This window comes from Hyposmocoma kahamanoa, unplaced genomic scaffold, assembly GCF_003589595.1.
Source record: "Hyposmocoma kahamanoa isolate Upper Pololo Valley unplaced genomic scaffold, ASM358959v1 76, whole genome shotgun sequence".
Classification (NCBI taxonomy): domain Eukaryota; kingdom Metazoa; phylum Arthropoda; class Insecta; order Lepidoptera; family Cosmopterigidae; genus Hyposmocoma; species Hyposmocoma kahamanoa.
In genome coordinates, this window is record NW_020653900.1 from 4,320,124 (window position 1) to 4,334,942 (window position 14,819).

Sequence of the window (14,819 nt, forward strand, 5' to 3'; positions counted from 1 at the left end):
TATTTCGTTCAAGGACTACCTGGTCGAAATTCATTATCTCCGTTTTGAATGCATATTGGGAAATAAAAACATTGTTCAATGTTTAAATAAAAATAAAATAAAATTTATTTGACTGATTGATAGCAACAAATTTATGAATAACACAGTCCCCACACTAGGCAAGAGTCGTCGGGTCTCATACTACCGATAAACAGAATGGATTAAAACATTATTTTAAAACATATTATATATTGTTTTTACAAGGTGGCGGCATCGAGTGAAGTAACCTGTTAGTGTACTAGAACGAATAAAAGTTGAGAATTTGCAGAAGACAGATGTGAAAAATGAATATGTGAGTGAACTGATTAAAAGGTTTGATGGACTAGACGAAGTATATAGGATTGAAGATTTACGGAAGCTATTTAAGGACGGTCTTCTCCTTGCCAAACATAACCGAAAAGTTCTTGGCTAAAAGACAAAAAGTCTATTGCGCTTATAAAGGCTTTGAGAAGGCCTACGACAGAGTGTAAATGAAAGAATTGTGGTCGGCATTGCCTATGTATGGGGTGGACGGCAGTCTAGTTCAGGCACTGAAATCTCTCTATGAGGATTCCAGTGCCTGTGTCAGAATAAATGGTGCTTACACTGACTGGTTCGTTATCAGGAAAGGTGTTAGACAGGGATGTGTAGCGTCGCCATGGCTATTCAACCTAATTATGGATAATTGTTTGAAAGTTTTGAAAGAGAGTACGTGTGGGCTGAGAATGAATGGTTTACTCATTAAGTGCTTCCTATACGCCGATGACCAGGTGGTGTTAGCGTCGTCAGTGGAGGAGTTGTAGGAGATGGTAAATATTATGCATGGTAAATATCGTGAAAATAAAAAGAAGCCATATCGTGGTAAGAAACTTGATACTAGTGATAATAATTTAGTGAATAACCACGAAAGTCTTAAAATCTATATTATGCATGGTGTTCTTAAAAAGAAAGGAATGGAAATTAATGTGGGAAAGACAAAAGTAACGGTTTTTGAAAGAGCGGAACATATGAAGAATTGCACGATATTGATTAAAGGAGAGAAAGTGGAACAAGTGAAAGAGTTTGTGTATTTGGGTTCTATGTTTACGTGTGATGGAAAGTGTGAAAGAGACATTGAAAGAAGAGTGACCGCAGGGAATCAGGTGAATGGTGTCTTGCATACCTTCATGGGCAGCCAGAAAGTGTCTATGGGTTTGGCAGAAGAAGCATGAAAGTAGAATTAATGCAGTAGAAATGAGAGCTTTGAGGAGTATGGCTGGAGTGACTCGGATGGATAAATTACGGAACAGTGTGATAAGAGAGCGTTGCGGCGTGGAAGAAGATGTAGTGACAAAGATAGAGAAAAGGATGCTTAGGTGGTTCGAACCAGTAGAGAGAATGAATGAAAGAAGAGTGACGAAACAGATTTATAAGGCGAGTGTGAGCGGGCAAGTTGGTATGGACCGACCAAGGACAACTTATCATGACCAAATTGAGGCCATCCTAAAGAAGGGTCAGGTCAAGAGTACCCTTAACCGACGAGCGTGTATGAAAGCATTGACGCGTGTTCATGAGGCGAAAGATGTGGACAAGTGGAAAACTGTCGTCTCTGCCTACCCCGATGGGAAAAAGGCGTGAAGTATATGTATGTATATTGTTTAAACAATTAATCTTAACACATATTTTGTTGGTATATTATTATTTTCATTAATTTACTAATCGCTTATAAACTAAATAGTATGTTTTATAACAATAAGTGAAATGCTGTTACGACATACAAACAATTTTTGTTTAATGAAGTACTTTTTGTTACGAGTCGTCATCGCGTAAAGCAGGTAAATTTAATTCATCAACAATCGTTTCTGAGTCTGTAGTGATACCGATGTTGTCTATATGCTGGACCGGGCTTTGGGGCTGAGTAGCTACGGCATCTGCAGTACGGTCTTGGTTCAGCTTCGCTTCCATGCCACGGAATGTCACTTCGATGTTTTCGTTCGATGCCGGTATATTTTCGACTCGCTTACGTGCATCGTCGTCATCGTCTTCGAAGTCTTCTGCACGTTCTGATTTTGCTGGCCTGACGACAATTTCTAGATTAAACAGGAAATACAGTATCTAAGGGCTAGTGCAAACCCGAGGGCGGCGGGGAAGAGATCGAAGAGGATCTTTTGCTCACCAGAGCACACTGATGGGGGGTATATTGTATCTATTATGACACCTCGAACGTCCGCAAGCGTACCACAGAGTCCGCTGGAATGCCGCGGTATCCACCGATATGCTTCCGGTCGCTCTATTTTGAATCCCTTCTATTAGCGACAACGCAGTCAAAAAGTCCCCGGCATACACCGGTGGATTCCGTGACATATGACGGCACCTTCCCGGTATATCGCGGCATCCTCTAGCGTGCTCTACAGTACCGCAGAGAGAAATGCGCTACGATACTCCAAGGTCAATCTTAGAGCAATGAAATTTATACTTTATTTAATTTATTCAATTGTTATAGCATAAAATTAATTGATAAACTTAATGTCCTCTGTATTAATTAAATTTGTATTGAATTGATATTCAATTATTTTTTGTGAAATTACTCCACTAGTTTGTTATAATTATTAATACAAAGATCGAACACTCAGAAAAAACACTCAGAAAAAATTCCTTCGATCCGGTCGGATTCGAACCGACGTCTTCTTGCATACCGTGTCAGACGCTACACCAACTAAGCCACGGAACGAACCAACGGACCTCACGAATTTTTCTATGTGCTTGCGTCGTGTCTTATAAATTTGTAAAATCCGTAAATGTTGTGTTGTGAAACGATATTTATTCATACGAGAAATAAATTATCGTTGTATCTATTTCCTCGCAAATGTGATGAAAAACATTGTATGTAACACGGGCGGTAAAGATTACAAACCTCCAGTAGCCTTCAAGCCTTCAGCTTCAAGCTTCTAACAAACTTTCGTTAATAATTTCTTATTACACCGGCCCTTAATACACAATATATAATATATATTATATATATATATATATATATATATATAATATATATTATATATTGTGTTGTGTTGTATTATATATAATTACAACGTTATTATTAGACAATATGGAAGGAGGTATTTTTAAACAGCATCATAGCTCGACATGCGGAATAGCTATTACTCTGGTTTTGTTCTCAAATGATTATAGTTCTTAGTAACAAGTATACAAAATATACCCATGAGGATGATTCGTCCAAACAAAGTTGGTCATACGCGTTTGCGAACTTCTCAACAGCTTCTTGCAAGTTGCTCTGCAAACAAACAAGACATTTACTCGTAGTTATATGTCGTAGGAGACTTTTTTATATACGTAAACAAGATGAGGTCTTAGATAACCATCTGGATTCAGTTGGCCTTCTAATAAAAAAAACCGCTTTGACAACAGTCCAGTTGTGTGGAAGCCACGATACCACATAAATACAGAACGACACACATAATATACAGACAAAAACTTCAAACTTATAACTCCCCTTTTTTGCGTCGGCGGTTGATAAAAATAAATCTTTCGAAGCAGAAGTTAAGATTTTACTAATAAGATAAAACTGAGTACAGAATTCACAATTCTTCTTCTTCTTGTCCTTATCCCAGACTAGGTGGGGTCGGCACAGAAGAGCCTCAGTAGCGGCGGACATGGTGGTCCGCCGAATGCAACTGCTGGGGCTCGAGGTCGCCGTGCCGAAGACGGATGTGGCCGTCTTCGGCGGGAGGGGTAGAGGTTGGGTGGTGCCGGCAGGCGCCCACATCTCCATCGCGGGAGTATCGGTCCCGATCAAGTCACAGATGAAATATCTTTACCCCTCCCTTACAACCTCTACCCCTCCCGCCGAAGACGGCCACATCCGTCTTCGGCACGGCGACCTCGAGCCCCAGCAGTTGTATTCGGCGGACCAACATGTCCGCCGCTACTGAGGCCCTTCGGGCCGCCTCCTGGAAGGTGGTCCCCCGGACGGCCACCAGCGTGTCATCGGCGTACGCGATGACCGCCGTCCGGGGGAGCAGCGCGCCCCTCAGCACCCAATCGTACCCCAGGTTCCACAGTAGTGGTCCTAATACGGACCCCTGGGGAACTCCGCACCTCATTGGGCGCTCGGCGCGCCTCCCTTCCCTCGTCTGGTAGAGCACCACCCTGTCCTCCAGGTAGTGCTCCACCAGACGGCTGAGGTACCTGGGGATATTATGGTACCTCAGCGCCTCCCTGATAACGGCGAAGGGGAGAGTGCCGAAGGCGTTGGCTATGTCCAACGACACAGCCACCACGCCTTCCCCCTCGCCGCTACCCTCCTCCACAATGTGTCGCAGCGACTCCAGGGCGTCCAGGGTGGAGAGTCCAGCCCTGAACCCGTACTGCCGCTGCGACACATCGGGGCCTGTCCCCCTCAGGTGTTCGTTGATCCTGGAGGCGATGATTCGCTCCAGGATCTTTGCCACCTCGTCCAGCAGGACGAGGGGCCTGAACCCCGAGGGGGAGTCCGCAGGTCGGCCCGGCTTGGGCACCAGGACGAGCCTTCCCTCCTTCCAGCATCTCGGGAACAACCCCGTCCTCAAGCAGTCATCCATGAGATGCTTAAGGCGGGTCCCGAGATGCTTCAGGGCAATGCGAAGGACTCGTCCCGGTACCCCGTCCGGGTCGGGAGCCTTCTTCCGCCCTCGCAGCCGTCCCACCGCCCACTCCAACTCCCCCTCGGTGATTTCCGGGGGGGATTCCTCAGTCTGCCCCCCCTCTGCTCACTTTGGGTGTGGCGCCTGCTGCGGCATCGGCCGTAAGCCCGCCGGGCCGTGGTACTGGCGGTGCGGAGGTCCCCAATCTCCGCGGTCCACCGGTACACACACTTTTTGCCCGGGGTCCCTCTGACCCACGCCTGGACCATGGCTGCTTCCTCTGCGAGCTCAAGGTCCAGGCGGGTGAGTGCCCATTTGGGAAAGACCCCCCCCGGGGCCGTGTTAGAGGCCGTCGTGGGCGGCGTATGGGAGACCCTCATCCGTATGTATTTATGATCGGAGAGGGTCTCCTCGTCCTCCAGGACCTGCCACCCGGATACTCGCGCGGCTAGTGAGGGGGTCGCAAAGGTGATGTCCACGATTGACCCCCCATTTCGCCGCACGCACGTGTTGGCATGGCCCCGGTTGAGGACGACACCAGCCCTAAGGCTGCCGCCCAATCCTCCAACTTTGGCCCTCTGGCATTGGTGACCGGAGAACCCCACGCCGCGCTCTTGGCGTTGAAGTCCCCCAACACCAACACCGGCGTCGGAGCTGCCCTCCTCACCGCCCTCGGTTTGGAGAGAAGTACACCCCAATTAGGATGACTTCCCCCCCACCTCGCCGCCACGAACCCTGACCCGCGTTCCTTCACCACTAGAGGGGGGGAGTTTCCGTCAGTCGACGCCACTATGGCCACCGTCTCCTCCCGATCCCCCGCCCAGTTTCCCCGTGGGGGGACAAAGTATGGCTCCACCACAACCGCCACCGCAACCCCCCACTCCGCCATAGCCTGGACCAATAGGTCTTGTGCCCTGGCGCAGTGGTTGAGGTTGCCCTGCAGTATTGTGTGGTGACGTGCTGGCATCACACGTCCATACTCTGTCCCTCAACAGGGGGGGGGCCTGGGGTCCCCGCCGGCTTGCCCTTTGTGGGGGGAGGAGCGCAAGATCGCCCCCCCATTAGATGGTCCGCTGGTCGGCGAGTCGCCGTGCACTCGGAGGCCGAGTGTCCGGTTTGGCCACACCTGAAACAGAGCCCGCTTCTGTCCACATTGGAGGGGCAAAGGGCTCTGGTGTGGCCAATCCCCATGCACTTGTAGCAGCGCATGGGGAGGGGCTCCATCACGTGAACCCCGGCAGAGGACCACCCCACCAACAGGCGGCCGGTAGCCGCCACCAATTGGGCTGCCGCTACTGAGCAGCGAACGAGTGCTGACCCTCTTCCATTGGGGGCCAACCTGACAGCTCCTACGCTCACAAGAGACGGGGAGCATTGGCCCTTCGCGGCCACCACCGTCCGGATCTTCTCTGGGGTCACCGACTCGTCTAAGCCGGTGACCCTCAGATCGGCGGTTTTGGTTGGCCGCGTTACTGTCGCCAGCCCCCCGATCACCTCCTCCAGCTTGGACGCCAGGGTGTCGGCCTTCCCAGCGCTGGTCACCCCGGGCACCTCGATTATGCGGGCACCCGTCTGGGTGTTCCGCACCCGCACGTGCGGGATGCCGAGGCTGCCCACAAGTCCACAGCCGCGGTTGCCGCCTCGAGGACCCCTTTGTACGTGGCCCCCTTTTCCGCCACCGCTTCAGGCTTCAGGGTGATCACCACCGCCGATGATTTCGGGGTGGTGAGCGCCCTGGGTTTGGGGGCCGCCTGGGGGCCGGCAGCTGTCTTTTTGCCCTTCCTGGCCCTGCGGCCAATTACTTGCGACCAGGGCGTTGCCGCCTGGTGAGAATCGAACCTGGGACCTCTGCGTGGCAGTCCGGCATGGTAACCGTTCGGCCACGGAGGTAGTTAAAGTGAAGTGCTCTTTGAAGTTCCACCGGCTGCCCAGGGTGAGCCCAAGATACTTTATATGAGGGCTTCCCTCCGAGGCCAGTCGCGACGCTTCCCCCCCAATCCCGCCCTCGGGCGTAGACTAGTGTGTCATCTGCGTAGCAGATGACACCCAGTCCAACGGGGAGAGATCCTCGGAGCACGTAGTCGTAACCGAAGTTCCACAACAACGGGCCCAGAACCGAGCCCTGTGGAACCCCACGGCACATACTCCGCTCCCTCATCTCCCCGTTCCGGTCAAGGAAGGAGATCTTCCTCCCGGTGAGGTAGCTCGACACCACCTGCCTCAGATATTGAGGCAGGCGGTGGAACTTTAGGGCCTCCTCGATGACAGAGAACGGGAGATTGTTGAACGCATCGATGGTCGAACGCCCAGCCCGAAATCCGAACTGGTGCGACGACACATCGGGGCCCACACTGTCGAGGTGCTCGATGATGCGGGCAGCGAGCTCTCGCTCGAAAAGCTTACCCGCCTCAACCGGACGCCCATCCTTCAGGAGGAGGCAAAGACGGCCCTCCTTCCACACCTGGGGGAATCTCCCCGACCCCAAGCTGGCGTCGAAGAGCTTCAATACGCGTTCTCCCAGGTGTTCCAACGCAAGTGCCAGGACTTTCCCTGGCACACCGTCCGGACCGGGGGCCTTTCTTGTGGCCCTGAGCCGGTCCGCTGCCGCCTTTAGTTCCTCCTGTGTGACCGGAGGAACTGTATCGGCCTGTTCCGGCTCCGCAATCGGTGGAGCCATGGAGGGAGGAGAGAAACTCTCATCCCCCTCCGGGAACAGGCCAGCCACCACTTGACCGAGGAGCTCCGTCTCCATCGTCTCGGCGGGGGGCGCCCGGTGCTGCAACTTGTTGCGCACCATCTTGTACGGGCGCCCCCAGGGGTTCCCATCCAACTTGGCCAGGAACCCCTGCCGGGCCAGTTCTTGGGCACGGTTTATGCCCACTCGGAGCTCCTCTTGCGCCGCCCTATAGGCGGCGTGGTGGTTCTCCTCCTCCTGGGGTGTGTGACGCCTTCTGCGACACCGCTTGTGCGCCGTCCGCGCGGCGTTGCTGGCGGATCGCAGAAGCGCGAGCTCGTGCGTCCACCAGTAGACCTCCCTCTTGTTGGGAGGCCTGCCGCCGCTACGGGGCATTGCGGCATCGCAGATGGCAGTCAGATTCCTTCTGAACCCGACTGCCATCTCGTTTTAACCCACTTGGGGTGAAGCGCCCCATGCGGCCACCACAGCCGCCTCTGTTGCCCTGTCATCGAATTTGGCGAGGGCCCAACGGGGAAACCCCTCTCGCCCTCGCCCTCGCCGTGCAGGCGCCGTCGTTGACGCCTGCGAGGAGGAGACCCTGAACCTTATGTATACGTGGTCCGAAAGGGTATCCTCCCCCTCCAGCACCCGCCAGTCCTGCACATGTGAGGCTAGGGTGGGGGTCGCGAACGTTATGTCCACGATGGAACCCCCCCACCTCCTCACGCAGGTGTTGGCGGTGCCGCGGTTGGCGACGACCGCCCGTTGGCCGTCACTCACGCATGCACCGCTCGCCCCTTGGCGTTGGGCAAGCGGCTGCCCCAAGCCTGCGATTTGGCATTCAGGTCGCCCATTACCAAAATATTCGCCGGGTGCGAGCCTCCTCACGGCCGAGCTGAGCCTCAACAAGAACGGCTCAAACTAACCTAAGACTAAAGCTCAAAAAAACGTAACCGGCCCCCCTCTCTTTTACGACGAGAGGGGGAGCCGCCGACGGCGTGACGATGGCCACGACGCCGTCCACGTCCCCAGCCCAGTTGGAATGCCTGGGAACGTAGTACGGGTCCGCGGCTACCGCAACGTCCACTGACCACTGCGCCATGGACTGCATGAACAAGTCCTGTGCTCTGGCGCAGTGGTTCAGGTTCGTCTGGAGGAAGTTTAGTTCAAGTCTGTCCATCAATAGACATTTCAACTTCCTCCACTGGCGCAGCCGTAGGTACCGTCGCTGCGGTGGAGGCCTGGTTCCCTGGGGCCTCCTTAGCCTTCATTGGGGGAGGGCGACACGCCTTCCCTCCTATTATGTGCGCCGCCGGCCGACCAAGATCGGCGCAGACGGCGCACTCTGGCTCCGCCTGACATCCAGCCGCCCGGTGACCTGGCTTGCCGCACCGGTAGTATAAATTGCTCCGGTCCGAGCTCACTGGGCAGCGACGCCCTTCGTGACCGATGCCCATGCAGCGATAGCACCGCATGGGCAATGGCTCAAGCACCCTGACGTGTGCAGTGCTCCACCCCACCCGGAACTTTGTGGCGACCACCGCCTTGGCGACGACGATAGGGCAGCGTACGACGACTGCCCCGCGGCTGTCCGCTCCGGTGGCGATCGCGCCCACCCGAACCTGGTCAACGGAGCATGACCTTTTCGCCGCCACGGCCGCACGCACCTCCTCGGCCTCGACGGAGTCGTCGAGGTCGGAGATGCGCAGCTCCACGCATTTTGTGGGCCGTGCGACCGCGACGTCGTCGCCCAACACTTCTCGGAGCCTGGAGGCCAGGCGGTCTGCCTTTTCGGCGCTGGCGGCGCCCGGGACCTCCAAAATGCGGGCCCCGGTGGCAGTCTCCCTAATCTCCTGGAGATCGAACGCTTGACGTGCACGGGAGATCGTCTGAGCATACGTGACTCCCTTTTCTAAGGCCGCCGGCTGCAGTGTGAGAACCACAGCCGTTGATCGTGGCCGAGGAGGAGGAATAGCCTTCCTCGGTTTAGGCTGGGCCCTCGTCGTCGCGGGCGCGGCAGCCGCCTTCACAGCTGCTTGTCTCGCCCTCTGCCGCCTCCTTCTCTCACGACGCCTTTGAGTGACGCTCTCCACCAGCGTTCACCCTTCTAAATGTGGCGTCGGTGGCGGTGCTCCGGCCCCTGTTGGGGCGCGCGGAGTCGCCTTGTAACTGGCCGGCTTTGCTGCCGGCCTCGGGGCAGGCACCGAGACCAACTTCGCCAATGGTCTGGCGGGCGGCCCCGTCCCTGGCACCCACCTGGACGTGGCTGGCTGTGGCGCGGGAGCCCTGGCGTAAGCTAGGGCGGCCGGGCGGCGTCGTGGTGAATGTTCACTGATTCCACGGCGCCGACTCAACCGGCGAGAGAGAAACCCGGGGGGGTTTTAGTGGGGCAGGCCCTCCAGACTGGAGGGAGAGTCCCCACATAACCCTGAGTCTCCCTGGGCTCAGGGGTATCCATAAAGATTTCCCCCGTCAAAAAAAAAAATGGTGGGGTCGGCACAACATGTATGTTCCCTCCATTCTCCCCGATAGGGGACGGCTGATAAGCCACCATTTCAACACTCACACCGTTTTTTTAAATGTCATCGTTCACACAATCCATCCATCTTCCCTTTAGCCTTCCTTTCCCCTTATATCCCTCCACATTCACACTTAACACGCTTCTCGTCACAAGACATTTTCCCTCCGCATGACATATCCATACCACGCTAACATGCACGCTAACTGCTCACCTTTTCCGTCGCTGGCGCCACTTTCAAACTTCCCCTGATGTACTCATTCCTCATCCTTTCTCGTCACTCCACACATCCACCTCAACATTCGCATTTCCGCTGCATGCACAATTCGTTCATCCTCTCTCATCGTCCATCGGACTAGGAGAATACCTATTGTGGGAGAAAAATGGATTTATATTTGGGGACGGTAGAAAAAGTAAAAACGTACCCCATTTCTTTATCAATAGCACAACCAATCAGATGTCGGTTGTTAAACACGCTAGTATAAAGGAATGGCCCATGGCACTTGTTGGTTATTTCCGATGTAAGACACGCTGAGATCACTCCAATTACAAGCGACGTCTTTCCGTAACCCACGATTAGTGGTCCTCCATGGTCGTTCTACAATAAAGATTAAAAATATTAGTCAATTGTGCCACCTTTAGCTTGTATACGTATAATTATTAACCTAGCTTACTACAAGTTGTAACAAAAGGGTACGATAATGTTTCAGCAGTTGATCATATTTACATATATCTAACAAACACATAATTTTAACTGGGAGAAAAACATTTTTGGGTCACGAATATAATTTTAGTGGCAGTAGATCTCCTTGTGAAAGAGTTCTTTTAAGGAAGTATCACACCTATTGCTGCCAGCAATTAAGAGAGCATGTAACTACAGGTACATGAAATTTGCCAACTTTATGTCTTAGGCAAATGGGAGCAGTGGCAGTGCCCCTCAGATCTTTGTGATTATAACACAGTGTTTCTGCCTTATGATGGAATAATATGAACAAGAGACTGAGTATATATAGGCATTAAGAGGGGAAAATCCCATCTGTAGATTCAAAGCAACACAATCCATTCTTACCTCACAAAATCCACCGGACTTCTTTCCAGCTGTTATTAAATTTCTTCGACTGAGGTAGTATTTACCTGATCTCCTTTCATCTTCTTCATCCTCCTCTTGTGAGTACACCAGCTCTTTGCAATTTACTTCGTGTTCCTGTTAATAATGTATGTGGCTTATATTAATTCAACTCGCTGCTTTTCAAGAGTAGTGACACAAACCAAAATAGTTTATATTATTACTTGCTGCAAAGCTGTATTCTGTAAATTTTATTGTTAATAAGGCACTTAGCTATTACTGGTTAAAATTATCATGTGACACCGTTGTTCCAGTCTTGGCTTTGGAAGGCAAATACGAATTGGGAAATTTTCAGGTAAGTTTTCTCTACCTAATTTCGGTGGCAATTTTTATTATTTGAATGTTCTAGAATATTATTATGAAGTATTATATAATATTCGAGTGTAGTATCCTGAAATATATTTAATATTTACAATAAATACTTAAACATTTAAATAACAAAATTGCCACTAAAATTAGGCAGAGAAAACTAACCAGAAAATGAACCAAATAACTTTTAGTATTCTATATATATATTCTATACACTATTCGAGACAGCCTTCGAATTGTTTTGTGACTTGCATGGGGCAGTGAAAGAAAGAGGAACTTATAAATAAATAAGATTTCCATCGTTAAGATGATTTGGAAAAACATAGTGCAAGGTATTACCGGTCCGATGGTAATTTTGACGGTATTAATCTCTAATTATAATTTTCTAGGTCCAATGGAATTATGATTCGTGTGATTTGTTGATAAGGCTTAATTGACATTGGTGTGCAACGAAATGGAAGCGAATTTTTGTAACTACAGATTATGAACTTTATTTGTGTAACATACGAACTAGATACGAGCCAAAAAACACGCACTGCGGCTACTGGAGAAATCTCGCGCAGTTACGGGAATTCCTGCAGCTATCGTACCGTATCCAGCTTGTACGTTGCACAAACGACATACAGTTCATTATGTCATGTACAATTTCGTTACAAACATCCGCAGTAATTTAAATTGAACCTTCTGAATAGATAATGTTACTTACAGAGCAAGCCTTGTTCACAGATTCAGCGTCAGTACTGTCTTTGCCACAAATCGCATGCCTGTCAATGATATAGTGGTACCTTTGCGGCCATCGTCTTTTGCAAACTTTCTTCGAGATTATAATTACTTCTGTTTCCAGTAAATCAGGAGAATTTAGAGGTATTTTTGCATATAGGAAACCTTCATAACCGGCTCGGGCGTTGGATTTTGCAATCGGCTCAATTCCTGCTTCTAGGCCTTCTCTGCGCGGATTAGGACCCTGTAACAATCGATATTTTTCTAACAGTATTTAAAACAAAGTAGAGTTCATTTTCAACTGTATGTGCTGTGCGGAACATTTTTTTTCTCTTACATTTGATGACCCACTAACCATTTGTGATTGATTAGTATAGGATTTAACAAAATTGACATAAATTCAAGGTTTTATTCTGTTTTTACTTGTACCATCATTACGTTCGTTATGCCCCCGGTTTCTTTTGCCCCCGTTTTGTTTGCACCCGATTGAGGTGAGTTAGGGTAAATTTAGGTCATAGCAATTTTTAATTAAATGTACTATTAGACACAAAAATGCTTTTACTAAATTAGTAAATTTTGTTAGGTATGTAATATTGCTAGCCTCTATGAAACAAATTTGAAATAACATGATCTTTACACTTGATACAAAGTCACAATTATTTTAATAATATATTTATCATACTGTCGCTTTAAATACTTCAAATATAATATAACATGAAAAAGAATTTTAAAGGATATCTCAATATCAAAATAATTGTTTTCATAAAAATGAGTTTCACCAACCATTATAAATTACAATTTAAAAAAATGTCTAAGTATATATAATTAAGACAACATAAATTAATAAGTTCTTAAACATTTTGGTTGTCAACAGTACTTAATATAAATGAACTCGTATGTAACAAAAATATTGAGCTGAGTGAAGAAATAGATTTCTCACAGATGGCGTTACGGCAACAAAAAAATGGTTAAAAACTAAAAACAAAGATCTGCAACAAGCACATTAAAAAATTTTAAACTCCACTAGTTGGTTCCGTGGCTTAGTTGGCATAGAGTCTAGCACGGTGTGCTGGAAGACGTTAGTTCGAGTCCAGCTGGGTCGAAGCATTTTCTTCTAAGTGTTCGATCTTTGTATACCAGGGGCATAACGAACGGACCCCAAATGCAATATTAAATGATCTATTTTCACTCGGTATAACAATATTTGATACAATTTCGAAAGATATAAGCACCCATGGGATGTAATTAAAAAAATTATATAACAATAACAACATTCCAATAGGAGACTCCTTTTTAGGTACCGGTTTGGGACCTTTAGGTATTTTTAAACTCACATGTTTTTTATAGTTATATATAACTAACTACCTTCAGTAAATACTGCAACATATAAAACACGATATAAATCAAGTGGTTTAAATTTAACCAGTAATTTGACCACCAATTTAAACAGTAAGGCTAGCACGACATCAGGGCGCGACTAACGCGAGAGCGACTTAAAACGCGAGATACTGCTATACTCCCATAGATTATAGCAATTATCGCTCTTCTATTTCGCTCTCGCCCTAGTTGCGCCCTATCGTGCTAGCCCTACTGTTGTCGCATAGCCATCTCGCGCTTTGTCTCTCGCGCAAGTCGTACTTGTTCGTGCTAGCTCTACCGGGGGCCTACTATAACCTTTCAGAAAACAATCTTATTTCAAAGTAAGTTTATTATAATATTACTCATATTCGTATCATGACAAACCTATCAACCAAGTAATGTATTATTGCTAAAGTGACTGAAAGAACGAATGATTTCCCAATATTGTCTATTCCTTACTAAAAATAGGAAAGAAATAACGCCATATGAACTGTATAATGTCATCTCTTTCTGTTTTGATATTTCGAATCATCCTATGGTATCTCCTATGTTAAAGTACTAAATATTATTTATATTCAGATAATTTTAACTGCCAAGAAAAGGTATGTAATAATGAAATCTATTAAAATTACGTTGTTTTCAATTATTTTTCCGCATTTTCACGAAGAAAAATAAATAAAACAAGCTGAGTCTTGATTGTCGCGGTGTGAATTCGGAATTATAGTCTAAAATTGACTGTTAGTGTCGCCAAGGAGCATATAGATGTCGCTGTCATAATTTTACGAAATAAACATTGCATATTTTTATTTAACGAGAAATTATTTTCTATGTACTATTAAATAAATAACAAACAAAATATTAAAGAAATATATGTACATAAATAAGTTCAACTTAACTTTTAATCATTACAAATCAATATTTAGACAATATACGAAAATAATATTGTTTCCATTGCATCCGTGTAACTGTTTTCAGATTACTAAATTTGACATAAGAACAATATTACTTTAATGTTAAGGGCGCGTCATAGTACGAACTGACTATAGTCACAAAGCTGCCAATAAAACATCATAGTTTTAACATTATAACGAGCTTACTTTAAGCGCGTCATGGTACGAAAAGTCCATGTAAGGTTACAGTAAAATTGTCTTAAGAGGTTGTGGTAGGCTCCCTGCCAAATCTTGCCAAATCAGGTTTTGGTTCGGTCAATTTACACTGGAAATGTCTAACCCAGTTTAATAATTTCGAATGAAGTAATGTGGATTTCTTAAATTCACTTAAGTAGTATATTTCGTACGTGGAAGTCGAAATAGTTTTAAAGCGAATTTTGTAAAATAATATTCTTAGAAAATTTGTGAATCTTTTTAAATATGTCGCACTATTTGTTGAACAACTGTAGAACGTAATTCATTCATATAATCCTAGTAAAGAGTACTAAAAAAATCGACCTCAAAAATTCGTGGAGTTACGTATATT

At 47.8% G+C, this 14,819-nt stretch overlaps 1 protein-coding gene across 1 annotated transcript in view; it reads right to left on the reverse strand.

Moving 5' to 3' along the window:
• Positions 1 to 1,558: 1,558 nt before the first annotated feature.
• The window catches only part of LOC113232411, a 31,871-nt gene continuing 18,610 nt past the window's right edge, over positions 1,559 to 14,819 (reverse strand). The window contains exons 7-11 of the mRNA XM_026467119.1: positions 11,971 to 12,228; positions 10,899 to 11,033; positions 10,255 to 10,427; positions 3,212 to 3,286; positions 1,559 to 2,074 (exon numbers count right to left, since the gene is read on the reverse strand). Coding sequence (XP_026322904.1) covers positions 1,807 to 2,074; positions 3,212 to 3,286; positions 10,255 to 10,427; positions 10,899 to 11,033; positions 11,971 to 12,228 — 909 coding nt within the window. The 3' untranslated portion in view covers positions 1,559 to 1,806. The remainder of the gene's footprint in view (positions 2,075 to 3,211; positions 3,287 to 10,254; positions 10,428 to 10,898; positions 11,034 to 11,970; positions 12,229 to 14,819) is intronic.